Raw genomic sequence first — 15,688 nt, forward strand, 5'->3', positions numbered from 1 at the left:
CATGCTGCTATGGTATCATCGTAAGAATGAATAAATACATACATAAATACAAATACATTCATAAATACATAAATAAATACATACATAAATAAATGTGTGCGAGCTTGATGCTAACACATAATGGAAAAGGCCAATGACATGCTAACAATTAGCATCTCCGCGGCATGTTTAGAATCTTTTAAAGGACAACCGACATCACTTTTTTGTTTCCTAACTGACATCAGAAAAACGTTTAATAGCATCTAAAATACCCAAAACACACAGTATGATATTTTTAGTCAAATGCAAAACACCAATAAAAATGAGTTAAAGTGTCTATAAAGTACTTCAATTTGAAACCGGAAGTGGCCTGTTTCAGAAGGTCCCGCCCCCTTGTTCGTGATGTCACCCCAAGACGTCTTGTCTTGCTTGAGAATCAAAACAATGGCTTCAGATTCGGAGAAGATGCTTTCTTGTTACTCATCCAGTTATGAATATGATTCAAATAGTTGTGAAGAGGAAAGCATAAATGTTTGCAATCGATTAAAGAAGTCGTTCCGTGTCATTTTGAGGCATCTGGACTCCAATGTAGCGTCCCAGAAAATGCACAAGATGGCGCCCAAGCTCCGTTGGAAATGGGCTGATTTGTCTGTTGGCAATTTGTGTCAACTAGTATCAAATAGTAGTCTTGGTGCAACACACAACGATTCACCATGGCGTTATTTCTGTGTTTTCCTTCTAATTTCGCCATCAACACGGATCAACACGAAGTTTTCAGACCAAACAAAGTACCCAAAATACATTGTGTGTCGCTTTCTCAGTCAGTGACGATACCTACCGCGACGACAAGGTAGGTATCGTCACCAACTCAAAAACAAGACTTCCTGAATATTTCCACACTCTCCGTTGCTCTGGACAGTTGACCCCAAGTACTTAAAATCCTCCACCTTCTTTATCTCTTCTCCCTGTAGCAAAAAAAATCAAACAGTTTAATGACAGTATTTTCTTAAGTACAGTAAAGTCTCGTTATATCGATATTCTCGGGAGTCGGAAAAAATATCGATATAACCGGACTATCGATATATCCGATCCTGCGGCATGTAAATTTTCTCCTTGCGTTCATAGAAATAGTATCGTAATAAGCAGTACTATCGATATAACCGATATCGATATAACGAGACTTTACTGTATCTTCAAATCACAAGTTATTTCCCGGCCAACGACACCCTCTAGTGGACGTGTAGTAATATACACTCGCAGCTGATTAATTCAGACATAGCACTACTGAAGGCCTAGGAGTAACAAGCACGGCCCGCCACTGGTAGCATGGTCTGAATCCAAATTGATATTAGCGCTGTCGTCAGTGAAACATGCATTCACAACTCGGAATTTTCCAGCTCACCCGCCGAACGAAACACGAGAAGATGGACGATGACATATAATACAGGGTGTACGGTTGTCTGCCCACCCCTTTTAGCGCAAACTCTGCAGTTAAAGTATACTTGAACTTTCACACCTGACCGCATTCAAGACAGGAACAATAGTGGTGTCATTTTACATTGTTTTGTTTCAGGCTTCAAAATGCCGTTGTCGTGTCAACCGGGGGTTACCAAAGTCCTCACGGAGGAGAGCCAGTTGGGCCATTAACGGGATGGATGTCATCTTTGTTTCCGCATCGCAAACAATTCGTTAGGCGGTCTGACTGTGACCCGCTGGGACACGCGGCCGCCGCACTCTGCTTCTTCGGAATAGCCGACGGCCTCTCAGGAACATTTGAGCTGCTCAAGAGAGTCTTAAAACAACTTTCGGCAGTTTCGTGGGAAACGGAAGAAATTGGAATTTAGCTCTCTGTGAGAACTTTATCTAGCGTGTCACGGTTACAATCTCCCAGGCTTTTTTTTTTTTTTGGAATGAGAGGGGGCGGGTTACAAAAAAGAGAATCACAAAAACAGAAAGTTCCCAAGGTGATAAGGCGCCCAAACCGTGCCGAGCCACGGACAGTGAGAAATTACGTGGGCCATAAAATGCAGTAGTTTTGTCTTAAATCATCTGTTCTCTATAGAGAAATTATTACTTAAAGGACAACCGACGTCTCTGGACAAGTTGTGTCCATAATTTGTAAAATCACTTCAAATGACTGCTACTGAGTGTATTTTACAAAGATTCCACGGCATATAGCTATCTTTTATGTTTTAAGACTCGCGCTGAATATTCCGGAAGTCTTGTTTTTGAGTTGGTGACGAGTCCTCACCCTACGTCACTGAAGGAACGCCCCTGACCGAGAAAGTGACATACAATGCATTTTGGGTACTTTGTTTAGTCTGAAAACTTCGTGTTGATGGCGAAATTACAAGGAAAACACATAGATAACGCGATGGTGAATCGTTGTGTGTTGCACCAGGACTACTATTTGATACTAGTTGACACAAATTCCCACCAGACAAATCAGCCCATTTCCAACGGAGCTTGGGCGCCATCTTGTGCATTTTCTGGGACGCTACATTGGAGACCTCATGGCTCAAAATGATACGCAAGTACTTCTTTAATCGATTGCAAACATTTATGTTTTCCTCTTCAGAACTTTTTAAATCATATTCATAACTGGATGTGTAACAAAAAAGCATCTTCTCCGAATCTGAAGCCATTGTTTTGATTCTAGAGCAAGACAATACGTCCTGGCGTGAATTCACGAACAAGGGGGCGGGACCTTCTGAAACTCGGCATCTCCGAGGTCATTTTGAAGTAGTTTTGGGACACTTTAACTCATTTTTATTGGGGTTTTGTATTTGACTAAAAATATCAGCCTTCGTGTTTTGAGTATTTTAGAAACGTTTTTCTGATGTCAGTTCGGAAACAAAAAAATTTGTTTGTTTTATTTTTTAAACTCATTCACTGCAATTCACAAATTTGGGAATTAAAAATATGATGTCGAGCGCCATTGCCGAATTTGTTCTGGTTTTGTTTTTTTCATGCTTGGGTGCCGATAAAGCACTGGCCATGGCCTCTGGCAATGTTTTCTTTTCCATAATGGGGCAGCATTTCCCTTTTTTTGCATGTTAGCGCTCTGTTCCAGCTTTGTTAAAGCGTTATATAAAGCAATATTTATGTATTGCATTGTATTTTGGACAGCCGCCCTCATTTCAATCTCATACAACTCCAGACCAATATAATTTAGGAATTAACCGATGAAAAAAAGAGTCTAAGCTTTCTAACACTGTATCGAATGATTATGTAACCTGAAAACTCAATATTCTGTGGTCCTGGAATTCACGTGACAATGACAAAAACCCTGGCACTAGAGTAGACATTTTTGTACACGTCTGGCAGTGAATGACCTTCTCTCTCAGGATTGTCCAGCTTTTATTATATTATGTTGATTTACATGTTGATTCTAAAAATGGTGCCAGGTGAATAGTAATTTCCCTGCAAAAACTTGATATCATTCCACTCAAAGGCATTAGGATTACTTCAGACTCCAGTTGAATGATCCCAAGTAATAAATAACCTTTCAGGCTCAAACTTCACAAGTGGTCATTATTTTGTTTACTGTAAATGAGTAGCTTCAGTTCTCCATTTCCATGACGGTTATTCAACCTGATGGACAACGTCCGAGGTGAAGTCTGAGGACACCCCGACTGTGCAGCTTGAGCAGCAGGTCAAACTCGGCCGGCATGTTGTCAACCCAGTCTTTCACCTTAACGTCGTCGTAGTAATGATCGGTCAGCACGTGGAATCCGTGCAGATGGTTGCGAAAGGGCCAGAAACCATAAAGATCAACGTCTGAGCAAACCTCCAAATTAGCCATTAGGAAGCTGGGCGATTGAGCCTTTAGGCCTTTGTTAGCCAGAAGCTGGACAGATTGTACATGTAGGTAGAAAAAGACTGCGCGAGTGGACCTGTTAAAGTCCTCCGGAGTGTCGGCCAGCCGCAGAGATATTGACGTGGAGCTCCTGCGAGAGAAAACGAACTGGCAGACAAGGCTCGATGTGTCTTTATATACATTTTATTTTCAGCGATCCACACACAACATATGTAGGCAAGAGACGATAAGCCTCGATCACTTTTTGCCCTCATCCTCCTTGGACAGGTTCTTGATAATTTCCTCCTTCTTGGCCTGGAGACGTTCCTCTCGGCGTTTGCGGGCCTCCTTGGTCTTGGTACGGCGAGCCTCGGCTTGATCGCTACAAAAAAAGAAAGAAACATTGAAAGTGTTTCATTGAAAAGTCATCTGGTGAGAAGGACATCAAAGTGCAGCTGAACACGTACGCCAGCAGCTTCTTGCGAGCTCTGTCAGCCTTCAGTTTGTGAATGTGCTCCATGAGGATGCGCTTGTTCTTGAACACGTTACCCTTGGCCTTCAGGTACAAGCTGTGATACCTGAAAGGGAGGAGGGGGAAGGGGGGGAGAGACTCTTCTCACATCCAGTCCACACATTTATGTCCATTCCAAAAACTAAAGTTGTGCAACTTTGAATTTCACATTTTTCCTCACAATTTGATCATACACAATAATACATTACATGTGCCTGTCGATCTTCTTAGATTCCCTGTAGCGTCGCAGCAGACGACGCAGGATCCTCATGCGGCGCATCCACATCAGCTTCTCGGGCATACGGGCGTTGGCGGTACCCTTTCTCTTGCCTGCGGATGGGAAGGCAAACTGTGAGGAAAAGGCCCTGGTACAAACTCTCGGTTATCACAAGCGGCGTCAGGCACTTACCGATGCCCATGTGCCTGCCCTTGCGGCGTGCCAGTGTATTCTTGCGGCAGCGGGCCCTGGAGTGGACCGTGACGGGCTTACGAATAATGAGACCATCCTTCACCAGCTTGCGCACCTGCTGGCCTGGAAGGGACAACAAAAGGAGATGTGAGGAGTTGCAGGACAACCTAGTGCAGTCTGCTTGGAAAATGGCGCCCTCTATGGTAAAATGTCAATAGTTGATCATTAAGGAGATTTGACCACGTATATTAAACATTTTTTGGAAGAAAATACAGGAGAATCAAAGCCCTTTAACTCTTCTGTTTAAGCCCCTGACCCAACAAAATTCAATTTCATAAAAAAAAACTATGCAATTCAACACTGAATTTAACAAAATGGTCCCTGAACATAAAACAAATGTGACTTTCATAAATACATACATTCGGCATAAAAAGAACCCTGCTTCTACCAGTTTTTGATTTGATTTTATGACGAGCATAACCAGAAGTGGCTATTCATACATCGGGGGTATGTGTTACTTGTCATTTAAGCAGGAAAGTCGCATCGTTTTACCCAAATACATTAAGTTGAGCATTCCTTTTCATGTATACTACAATAATAATAAGCCTGTCTGCTTCATGTGTACTTACGGGAGTTAGCATTGGCGATCTCGTTGGTCTCGTTGGGGTCGAGCCAGACTTTTTTCTTGCCACAGCGTAACACGCTGGCGGCGAGCCTCTTCTGGAGCCTGAGCATGCTGCAAAACATCAACACAACACACAAATAGGTGAAACACAGAACCATATTCTTAAAGTATACGTGGATGTTCATGTTGCATTTATAACGTGGCAAGGGAGTGCCGATTAATTAGCTCATGTTGCTAACCACTAGCCGGGTTGGCAATATGGCCTCTACATCGTGTGACGCGAAGCAACGATTAAACAAGCCATGGTAGCATTTGGAGGTCTTGTTACTACATCTGCCACTCAAATGTAACATATAACGTTTTAACTGAGAAGCGTGTTGTGTAAATAATTTGTTTTGGGACAATTTAAATCGTCCATTTGTTTTCTTACGAAAGCAGTCCTACCTCATGGCTGCTACTTGGATAGAAAAAGAGCGACTTCAGCGGTGGGTCGGCATGTACCATTATTGAGGCTAGTCCACCGCGATCTATGAAATAGGTTTCTTCAAGTGCCGATTACATTTTGTATAATTGTTCTGAAGTTTATTTAAAAAACTGTAAATCAGGCCTAACACAACAATATTTCGTTTGTATTTTGTAGATACACCCAATGTAAATAACAATATATTTAATGAAATCCCCTTTTTACCATAATGGTAACGACCCCTGTCGTTCTGGTGCATTGTGGGTCGGATTGTTGCAGTTTACTTTCTTACCACACGAGGACACTGTTGGCTCAAGGCCCTGGAGCAATTTAGTAAAAGTTTAAAAAATCATGCCGTACTGTGTATAAAACCTAAAATCCGTAAACATCTAATGCGAAGGACTGTGGAAACGTATCACATTAAAGGTAAATCCGAAAAAAAAGTTTTCTAAAAGCCAACAAAAAAATCCAAAATGACCACGGAAAAACATGCCTGCCTGTCTAATGTTTTCTTTTGCTATGAATTGATGCCATGTCGTGTTGAACTGAATTGTGGAGTTTCATTGAGACAAAAATATTATTTCCACTGTCGTGTGACATGTTCAGGCAATTCAAAATCGTTTCCCCCGCAATTACTCGTGAAATCATGCAATTCGCACAAGCTTATTCGCAATACCCCCACCGTAAAGACTGCCGCTGAATAGACTAGAGCAAGTGCTCCTCATTCTACCGCCTTTGCTTGCTATACAGACCCAACTTGGCAGCAGTCACAGCCCGTCGCCATGGAAACCTTGCAAGCCAGCAATGTGGGTGCATGGATGCACTCCTTCACCTGAGGTAACTGACAATATCTCCAGCATAATTTATCCTCAAAGATAAAATGCTAGTCCATTTTATAACCGAACAGGGTATGTTATTTGGCTATAAACAGAGAATAACAATGTGGGGAAGAAAACAGCTGCAAGTACATGTTGTACATTTTTCATTCAGAGGGTATTGAGGTGGTTACTTATCATCAGCTTGTGTAACTGAGGAAAATGCATTACAATGTATATGGCTACTTTTAGTGTAACTATGAGTAAAATGCATAACAAAACTATACATCTACGTGACTGTGTCTATAATAAGAGGTAAGCCATCATTTGACTATCTGTTCACCATTTCTTCCACAGCCCATCGAGGGAGCGTCATCCCACCGGAGTGTTCAGGTGCGGATAATATTTCTAGCAATATTTTCTAAAACGTAAGGCTGATTTTCTCTTGTTTTTCAAAATTCCAGATTAAGTTAAGTTAAGTTAATGCCTTATCCCGTATGGACAGCAGCATTGTATTAATAATGATAATAATAAAACACTTTATTTCAAGCGCCTTTCAAAGCTTTCAAGGACACTTGACAGTCACAGACAAGCACAGATACAATAATAAATAAAATACAATTATAAATGGAATACAATAACTAAAATACAATTATAAATAGAAACAATAGATAGAGGTACACAGAAAATGCAATTTTAAATAGGTGGATTTTGAGATGGGATTTGAAGGTGGGAAGAGAATCTATGTTATGAATGTTGGAGGAAGTGAGTTCCAGAGTTTGGGGGCAGAGGAGCTGAAAGCCCCCCCCCCCCCATCGTGCTGAGATGAGCAGGGGGGGGGGGCATACAGAGGTGGAGGGAGGAAGAAAATTTGCAGAAAATTTGTTCTGCTGGTGTTAGATACTATTTTGCTGTCGCTTTACTTCTTACAAGCAGAAAAAAAGTCCACGTATGGACTTTTACTTCAAGTCAATTTTGCTTCTGCAACTTGTGGTCTCTCTTTACACTTTACTTATATATATATATATATATATATATATATATATATATATATATATATATATATATATTACATTTTAATAATGTTAAAACCTCGACTCGATAGGTACTTTTACTTCTGGATCCTATTCCTTTTTCAGTCCGTTTAGGGGGGCAACATGCCTGTCGATGCATCAACGACCGGAACACATTTTACAAAAGGAAGCCTCTACTTCTATATTCTTAAGAATCAGTAGAAGAATTTAAAACAAAATGTGTTCATTTATTACCTTCTTCCATTTTTGCTGCCTGAATAACTTTGGTGGCAGTCTAATCCCTTTTCCAAACTATCGTGTTATATGATACATCTAAAGATTAAACACATGTGATATCATCTAAATATCCTGTGCTGTTGCCATGGCATCACACATGGTGCTAAACTAGGAGACGGCGCTTGATATCCCATCGTTATAAACTCCAAATTGTAACGATTCAGCATGAATATACTGTAGAATGTAAGAAATGTGACAAGTCTGGAGAATAAATCTCAGAGGTGCTCTTAAGTAGAACTGCAAACTAAGCAGGATCATAATGATACACTTTTGATCAAATGCTAATTAAAAACAATTACAGGCGAGGGATCAGATAACAAGTGTGCTTATAGGTTCCAAAGAAATATCCATGAAGGCCCTCTTTAGGATATTACATCGTATTTCACATAGCACGTACAAGCACTTAAATAGCTACTGCGTATACTGTATTTTATGAAGGGTAGGTTGGGCAAATGTGACATTTGTTTAAAAACTGAAAATATCGAGCCGTATTTTGTTTGGATGGAAGGTTATGTCACCTTATGACAATTTTCCAAAGATTCAGGAACACCTTTTTATATCCAGTATAATTTTTTAGCGACACGTGTAGTAATATTAATGTTGATAATACTATGTTACTCAGACCTATTGTGGGAGAGGATATGTTCTTCCCTCATCAATCCATAAACTCTATCCGGCAAGGTGGGGCTGTTGGACTCCCATCTGGAGAGAGAAATAACATCAATGTGGAAACATGACACTGGAAGTAAGAGCTTGAAGCCTTTGAAATAAAAGGAAACAGATGAGTACCCCTGATATCCAGCTAGCTATCCAGCTATCCATCCAGCTATCCACCCAGCTAGCCATCCAGCTAGCCACCCAGCTAGCCATCCAGCTATCCACCCAGCTAGCCATCCAGCTATCCACGCAGCTAGCCATCCAGCTATCCACCAAGCTATCCATCCAGCTATCCACCCAGCTAGCCATCCAGCTAGCCATTTAGTTTATTTAATTATTTATGATATTTTTTAGGGTGCTCTTAATATTTTCCAAGGTACAGTAGTATCCGTTTACTATTATTGTACTCTGTATTGTATTCCCTTAAGACGAGATTTAAAGGCATTTTTTTTTAATTCTAACTGCACCGGACACTCTAAATAGAACTGTGAATGCAGTGACAAAAAAAAACAATTAATTAATACAGGGCTTAACTTTCACTCATGCTTTCTTGAAAAATGGGCATTTCCCCACTCACTGGTAAATAAATCTCACCCTAAAAAATATCACGGGAAGAATAATATTGGAAGCATGATGAATTAATGGGATTTCTATTAATAAAATAAATAAATAAATAAATAAATAAATGACGATTAAAAGGAAAAAAACATTATACACAGTACATAATACTTCGTACTCTTTTCCTTTCGGCTTTTCCCTTCAAAGGGTCGCCACAGCGAATCAGTGTCATCCATCTTCAGCGGTTTGATTGTTTTGGCCAAGCTTTTTACGTCGAATGCCCTTCCTGGCACAACCCTCTGTACGCAAGGCGAAATTACATTGCAAGGTCGTATTCTTCTCTTTTATTTTGACATCAAGAACCGGATGTTTGTTTGTACTCTTCCGTTAACTTGGCAACACGGCGCTCCCTTCCTCCGCTTTGGTCTGCAGGCTGACAGCGAAGGCAGCTGTTGCCATTCCACTCACCATCGGCCTGAAGAGCCCCTCTGACACGACAGAGATGAGTCCGTGGACGTCGACGTAAACAACTCCCCACCCACTACCGAAAATACATTCTTTGATTAAGGGCCAAAAGTTAAATCAATGGTACAGAAAAGTAGTATGTCCAGGACGCCTTCCAGCTCAACCCAGGAGATCCAAATGGACATGTTCGACCCCCATCCCCAGGCACAGGTAAGAAAAAAAGCGTGGATTGAAAAAAAAAAAACAACCCACACATACGTACTATATTCACGACATACAACTAGACTGCACGCGTTTTTCTGATAACACATTAAATGAATGCGTGTGTTTTCCAAAAGAGATTAACAGGTTGTTTGCCACTTGCATATTTGCTTTCACTGAGCAGATTCGCCAACAGGAAGGCTTTCGATATACAATTGATTTCCAATTTCCCGACATACATTTTACATTTTTATCAACATATTCCACGCCCGTTTGCATGCGAGCAGATGGTAATTGGTGGTTAATAAATCAGCGTTTGTGGATACAGCGGCGCGATAAGCGATGCCAGGATGTCCATTGGATGTGATGCAAAGCCACACCTTTGTGTCACTCCACACATGCACAATATTCTGTCATCATTACAAGAAAGTCGACGCAGAAGAATGCGTTTGATTGTGTCGAAAATGATTAGTATCGTAAACACCTTCGTTGGATACTTGTGCATTGTGAAAAAGTGTGCTTGTCAAAGATGACAATGCTCACTTTTGAAGTTTCATATAATGTCCTTTAGATTTTGTGTAACTTTACAACGGAGGGAGAATTCTGAAAAATCGGTCTGTGGATATATTGTACACTGATATCTTGGCTTACGAACTTAATTGGTTCCCAGACAGAGTGTGTAAGGTGAAAATTGTGCATCCCAAAAATTAATTTCCCATAGGAAACTATTAAAATGAGAATAATCCATTCCCAGGTCCCCACAAAACATAATTTTCTACTTTCTAATTTTCTAAGCCTTAAAACTACACAAAATACACCTTATTTTATGTATAATAAATGTGCTGTGGTATTATAATTAAATAAATAAACTGCATTGTATAATAAAGTCGTTTTATTTACCTTTGTGATGGTCCTTGATGGAATGGATAGCTTTTTGCATAAAGTGTCTCAAGGAGCTCTGGGTTGTACATCTTGGAAGTTGTGATATTGCAACAGCAACAGATGCAAACCGACACACTAGAAACTTCATTAATGGCTAGTTCCCTTGCTTGTATGTTCTCTTCAAATTGTACAGATGGCTCGTGCGGGTTATTTGTGGAGCCTGATTGATGGGATATTTTAACCTTGTAGTACACACTCTGCCTTTGAACTATCAAAGTTGAAACGAGTCCAAATTTCACAGTTTCCTATCCATTTTGTCACTCTCGGTCGTCTGCCTGTCTCTTTAATGTTTAAACCACCTAACCTCACTGCTGCATTCTTGACCAATCACGTGGCTTTAACCGAAGACTGGGGGCAGGGAACAGAGGACAAAAAAATGTCGGCAGCCATTTTCTTTTTTGGAGAATGGCTTATCTCTCTCTGTCTGTAACCCCCACCCCTTCAAAAGTCATTTTTTTCTGCCATTTTTTGCATTCTATTAATGCCGGGGGAGGTGGTAAAACTGCAAAAAATAAGCAGATTTAATTGGTCGGCAAATGAATTTTTTTGAGGAAAAACTGTTAGATTGAAATGAGGTTAGCAGTTTATAGATACATAAACATCCATCATTGACAATATTGATACTCTTCATTTCTTTCTCGTGTCACCTCACGTCAGTTGAAAATAAGCTGTACCGTTCTTTTTCAGGGCGATTGGGTGTGGAAAGACGACACAAGACAATGTTTTTAAAATCAAAAAAAGGGGAAAAAACACCCACACTGAGCGCACTTATTGTTTTGCCGCTTGCAATGAGAGAAACCAGAGCTTCCAATCATGCCTTCACTCCCACTCCTCCCGGCCTCTTTATCCCTTCGGCTCCCTCAAAGTTCTCTGTGTACCAGGAAACGTGAACTTTCGTCTCAACTTGCGTCTAACGCCGTGAAATGTGTATTGCAACTCCCAACGGCAGCTTACCGGCCAACTAAACTCAAAGAGAATCACATTTTGTGTACTTACAGTAAAACAACCACATAGCTTCTCAGATTGTTAGCTTAATGCTAAGCCTGAATAGTAACAAAGTGAACACAAATGGTGTACTAACAGAGGTAGGTTGACACTACAGTAAAGTCTCGTTATATCGATATCGGATGTATCGATAGTCCCGGTTATATCGATACTATTTCTATGCACGCACGGAGAAAATTACATGCAAACAGGGTCGGATATATCGATAGTCCCGGTTATATTGATATTTTTTCGGACTCCCTTGAATATCGATATAACGAGACTTTACTGTATATCAATACAAACAGTCATATATTCTTTATCCTCCATGAAGAGTGACATATATTAGTGCTTTACTGATGAGATATCCTTTATTTGTCTGACATTAGAGAAATTTCCAATTCGCAGCAACAAAAAGGAGACAAACGATGTCGTCCTCTGACCATATTGTGGCAATATTATCGGGTGTTATTTTTCCTTCTTAGCCCATTGACTGCCATTAACAAATTTATTCGGGAATTGAAAGTATGACGTAGAGCACACTCCTCGAATGTGTTCTGGTTTTGTTTTTTCATGCTTAGGTGCCGATAAAGCGCTGGCCATGGCCTCTGGTGATGTTTGTCTGTTTTCCACAAGGGGGCAGCATTTCCCTTTTTTTCTTTGTTAGTGCTTTGTTTTCAGCTTCAGCTGTTATTCTAGTGCTATATAAAGCAATATGTATATGTACAGTAAAGTCTCGTTATATCGATATTCAAGGGAGTCCGAAAAAATATCGATATAACCGGGACTATCGATATATCCGACCCTGTTTGCATGTAATTTTCTCCGCGCGTGCATAGAAATAGTATCGATATAACCGGGACTATCTATATATCCGATATCGATATAACGAGACTTTACTGTATATGCTTTTTTGATGAATAATGGCCAACATTTGAATCTGAACGGAGCCACTACTCCCCATAGCTCGTTTTAGGTTGCCATTTTCAAACCATTTTGTGATACCCACCCAGACAATTGTAGCTTATACACCTAACTGTGATGAAACTAATCTCATTGATTTAAATAAATCACCCGGACGGCAGGAAAGGAAGTTTGCCCCACACCAGGATTCCACTTGAATAAACACCCCATGCTTGCTTCCTCTTTAATTATATACTACTTTTAATCTGGCGGGATATTTAGTCACACAAAGCTCTGACGCTTCCTGTTGCTGACATTGGCCTGGCCTTCTTTTCCCTTCGTCCCCACTGATGAGGAGCAAAATACACTTTTAAGAATCAAACTTTTTTTTGGGCTTATCGTGCCACTGTATCTGAACTTTATTCAAGTTATTAAAGATGGCGTATGATTATCGTGAACGCAACAGGAATGAATGCTTTGAGTTCACCGGTGTACCTAATAAATTATCCACAGAGTGTTACCCAGGTACGCATTATGTTAGGCGGCACATTTTTTCTTCTGGTGCACCCGCCATTCACTTCACGCGGGAAGAAAAAGAAGAATAGACCGTCTCCCCTGCAAACGTGATTAGTCGGCATTGCGTAACCATGGCAATGTGGGCAGGGTGGGTTTCTAATGTAATGAGCGCCCTCTGCTCAACCCGGATAGAACCCATTTGGCAGGGGTCCGCCAATCTGATTAGAGGGTTGCAACGGAACATGAAAAATGAGGAGTCGCCTTGGCTGCTCGTGAATTTTATGTTTGTGTGTGTGTGTGTGCGCTTCCTCTCAGGCTAATGTCGCCTTATCTAAAACTCCATCGCATACAGCGGCCGGGGGCTTTTAGAACAATGTGTTATGATAAATGACTTCTTCTATCAAACCCACACCCACGCTCCTCTCTTTCCCTCAGGGCAAGTATGCCAAGAGGAAGAGCCGCTTCAAGCGCTCCGATGGAAGCACCTCATCTGACACCACGTCCAACAGTTTCGTCCGACAGGTAACGTCCGTCCGTCCCGTTCGGTTATTTGGACCCTAAACGCGTCACGGACTCCAAATTCAAAAACGCTGTCAATCATTTGGATTTGAATTGGATTAGCTTTTATTAGTCTCGCAGTGGAGAAATTTACATTTCACAGCAGCAAAGTGATGAAACTAAGAGGAAAAGAAAGGAAGCAGTAAAACAAAAAGAAATACAGGAGCTGCTGTAAAGACGCCATCTTGAAATCAAAACAACAACAAAAACTAAGTAACAAATAATATGACACAGCACAAAGCCACCTGCACCCTCTTTGTTGTATGAAGCAGTTCTAGATGAAAGAGGAGAGGATCAAAGCGTCCTTTTCACCAGTGGATCAGGGACGTCACGGTATGCTACATCTGTTTAAGCTCTCAATCGTACAGGAGTGGTTCATGGATGAAAAGGTTTCTTGAGCCGTCATCTGTACTTCTTTGATGGTGTCGGACGTTTCGCTTCACATCCAAGAGGCTTCGTCAGCGAACTAAAGTTTTGCTGGTAGCTCTGGTTCTATATCCCTACTGTCCAGGGGTGACGGTTCGAAACGTCCGACACCTTCAAAGAAGTACAGATGACAGCTGAAGAAACCTTTTCATCGTCATGGTGAAATGTGCACGTCAACTACAGGCTAAATGTTAAAAGCAAACAGGAAGCTGTAGCATCCATTGACGAAAAGAGATTGTCTCACATCTCCTGCCCCACGTAAATCCGCTTCAATTCCAAGCTGCGACAGTTCCACGTGAGATTGTCTCACATCTCCTGCCCCACGTAAATCCGCTTCAATTCCAAGCTGCGACAGTTCAACCTAAGATTGTCTCACATCTCCTGCCCCACGTAAATCCGCTTCAATTCCAAGGTGCGACGGTTCCACGTGAGATTGTCTCACATCTCCTGCCCCACGTAAATCGGCTTCAATTCCAAGCTGCGACAGTTCAACCTAAGATTGTCTCACATCTCCTGCCCCACGTAAATCCGCTTCAATTCCAAGCTGCGACAGTTCAACCTAAGATTGTCTCACATCTCCTGCCCCACGTAAATCCGCTTCAATTCCAAGGTGCGACAGTTCCACGTGAGATTGTCTCACATCTCCTGCCCCACGTAAATCCGCTTCAATTCCAAGCTGCGACAGTTCAACCTAAAATTGTCTCACATCTCCTGCCCCACGTAAATCCGCTTCAATTCCAAGCTGCGACAGTTCCACGTGAGATTGTCTCACATCTCCTGCCCCACGTAAATCCGCTTCAATTCCAAGCTGCGACAGTTCCACGTGAGATTGTCTCACATCTCCTGCCCCACGTAAATCCGCTTCAATTCCAAGCTGCGACAGTTCAACCTAAGATTGTCTCACATCTCCTGCCCCACGTAGATCCGCTTCAATTCCAAGCTGCGACAGTTCCACGTGAGATTGTCTCACATCTCCTGCCCCACTTAAATCCGCTTCAAATCTAAGCCGCGACCCTTTCACATACGCATCCTATCCTGTGACTGCTTTCGTGAACTAAAACGAAACAAAATTTGGTTTAAGACTTGGATGAAACTATCATTTACGTCTTCTTTGGCCTATTTACTCGAATATCGTTTTAGGTTTGGATCCAGTGAGTCACTTACGAGCTTTAGGGCTACAATTTGACTTGGATAAACTGCCACGTGACAGAGATTATTGAAATGTCCGTATCGGTTTTGGTTGACAGCAGCACCTGTTGTTTTGGCATGTAACCTTTTTATCTGAAAAACATCACTACCAAAAAACCTGTCGGCACCCTATAGCTTTTATACCCTATTTTCATGTCATTCCGCTCAAGGCAAGTGGCCCCTGTATAGGCATTATAGTCTCACACACACCTACGCAAGAGCAGCATACTCATTCAAACACGCACAAGATACACACAATCACCCGTCGGCGGAGATTGCTGGTGAACCGGTGCTTGGTTTCCACGGCAACCAGGCCATTGAATCTCCCCATGTGCGCAACCACAGTGGGATAGAGATGCGAGGGAGACGGCGCTCTGAT

General features: G+C 41.5%; 2 protein-coding genes across 3 annotated transcripts in view; one reads left to right on the plus strand and one right to left on the minus strand.

Moving 5' to 3' along the window:
- Positions 1-3,966: 3,966 nt before the first annotated feature.
- On the minus strand, positions 3,967-5,793 carry rpl19 (ribosomal protein L19). Its single transcript, XM_089018023.1, has 6 exons — positions 5,768-5,793; positions 5,328-5,434; positions 4,699-4,821; positions 4,499-4,619; positions 4,246-4,356; positions 3,967-4,160 (listed from the first exon to the last, which is right to left on the minus strand). The coding sequence occupies exons 1-6, from the start codon at positions 5,770-5,772 to the stop codon at positions 4,037-4,039; spliced, it is 591 nt and encodes a 196-aa protein (XP_088874149.1). The 5' UTR covers positions 5,773-5,793; the 3' UTR covers positions 3,967-4,036.
- cacnb1 (calcium voltage-gated channel auxiliary subunit beta 1) overlaps positions 4,789-15,688 on the plus strand; it is a 38,497-nt gene continuing 27,597 nt past the window's right edge. For both annotated transcript variants that reach the window (XM_089018020.1, XM_089018021.1), the window contains exons 1-5: positions 4,789-4,901; positions 6,537-6,623; positions 6,959-6,994; positions 9,559-9,801; positions 13,573-13,659. In XM_089018020.1, the coding sequence (XP_088874146.1) occupies positions 9,712-9,801; positions 13,573-13,659 (177 nt within the window). In that variant the 5' untranslated portion in view covers positions 4,789-4,901; positions 6,537-6,623; positions 6,959-6,994; positions 9,559-9,711. The remainder of the gene's footprint in view (positions 4,902-6,536; positions 6,624-6,958; positions 6,995-9,558; positions 9,802-13,572; positions 13,660-15,688) is intronic.

Source organism: Hippocampus bargibanti, linkage group LG17 (genome assembly GCF_051943395.1).
Source record: "Hippocampus bargibanti isolate YZ-2025 linkage group LG17, ASM5194339v1, whole genome shotgun sequence".
Lineage (NCBI taxonomy): Eukaryota > Metazoa > Chordata > Actinopteri > Syngnathiformes > Syngnathidae > Hippocampus > Hippocampus bargibanti.

Bases quoted from the DNA above. Each gene is read 5' to 3' on its own strand.
- rpl19 (XM_089018023.1), bottom strand. The intron at 4,822-5,327 runs GTAAGTACACAT...TGTCCCTTCCAG, and splicing joins GATCGCCAATGCTAACTCCC to GCCAGCAGGTGCGCAAGCTG. The intron at 4,620-4,698 runs GTAAGTGCCTGA...TCCCATCCGCAG, and splicing joins GGGCAGGCACATGGGCATCG to GCAAGAGAAAGGGTACCGCC.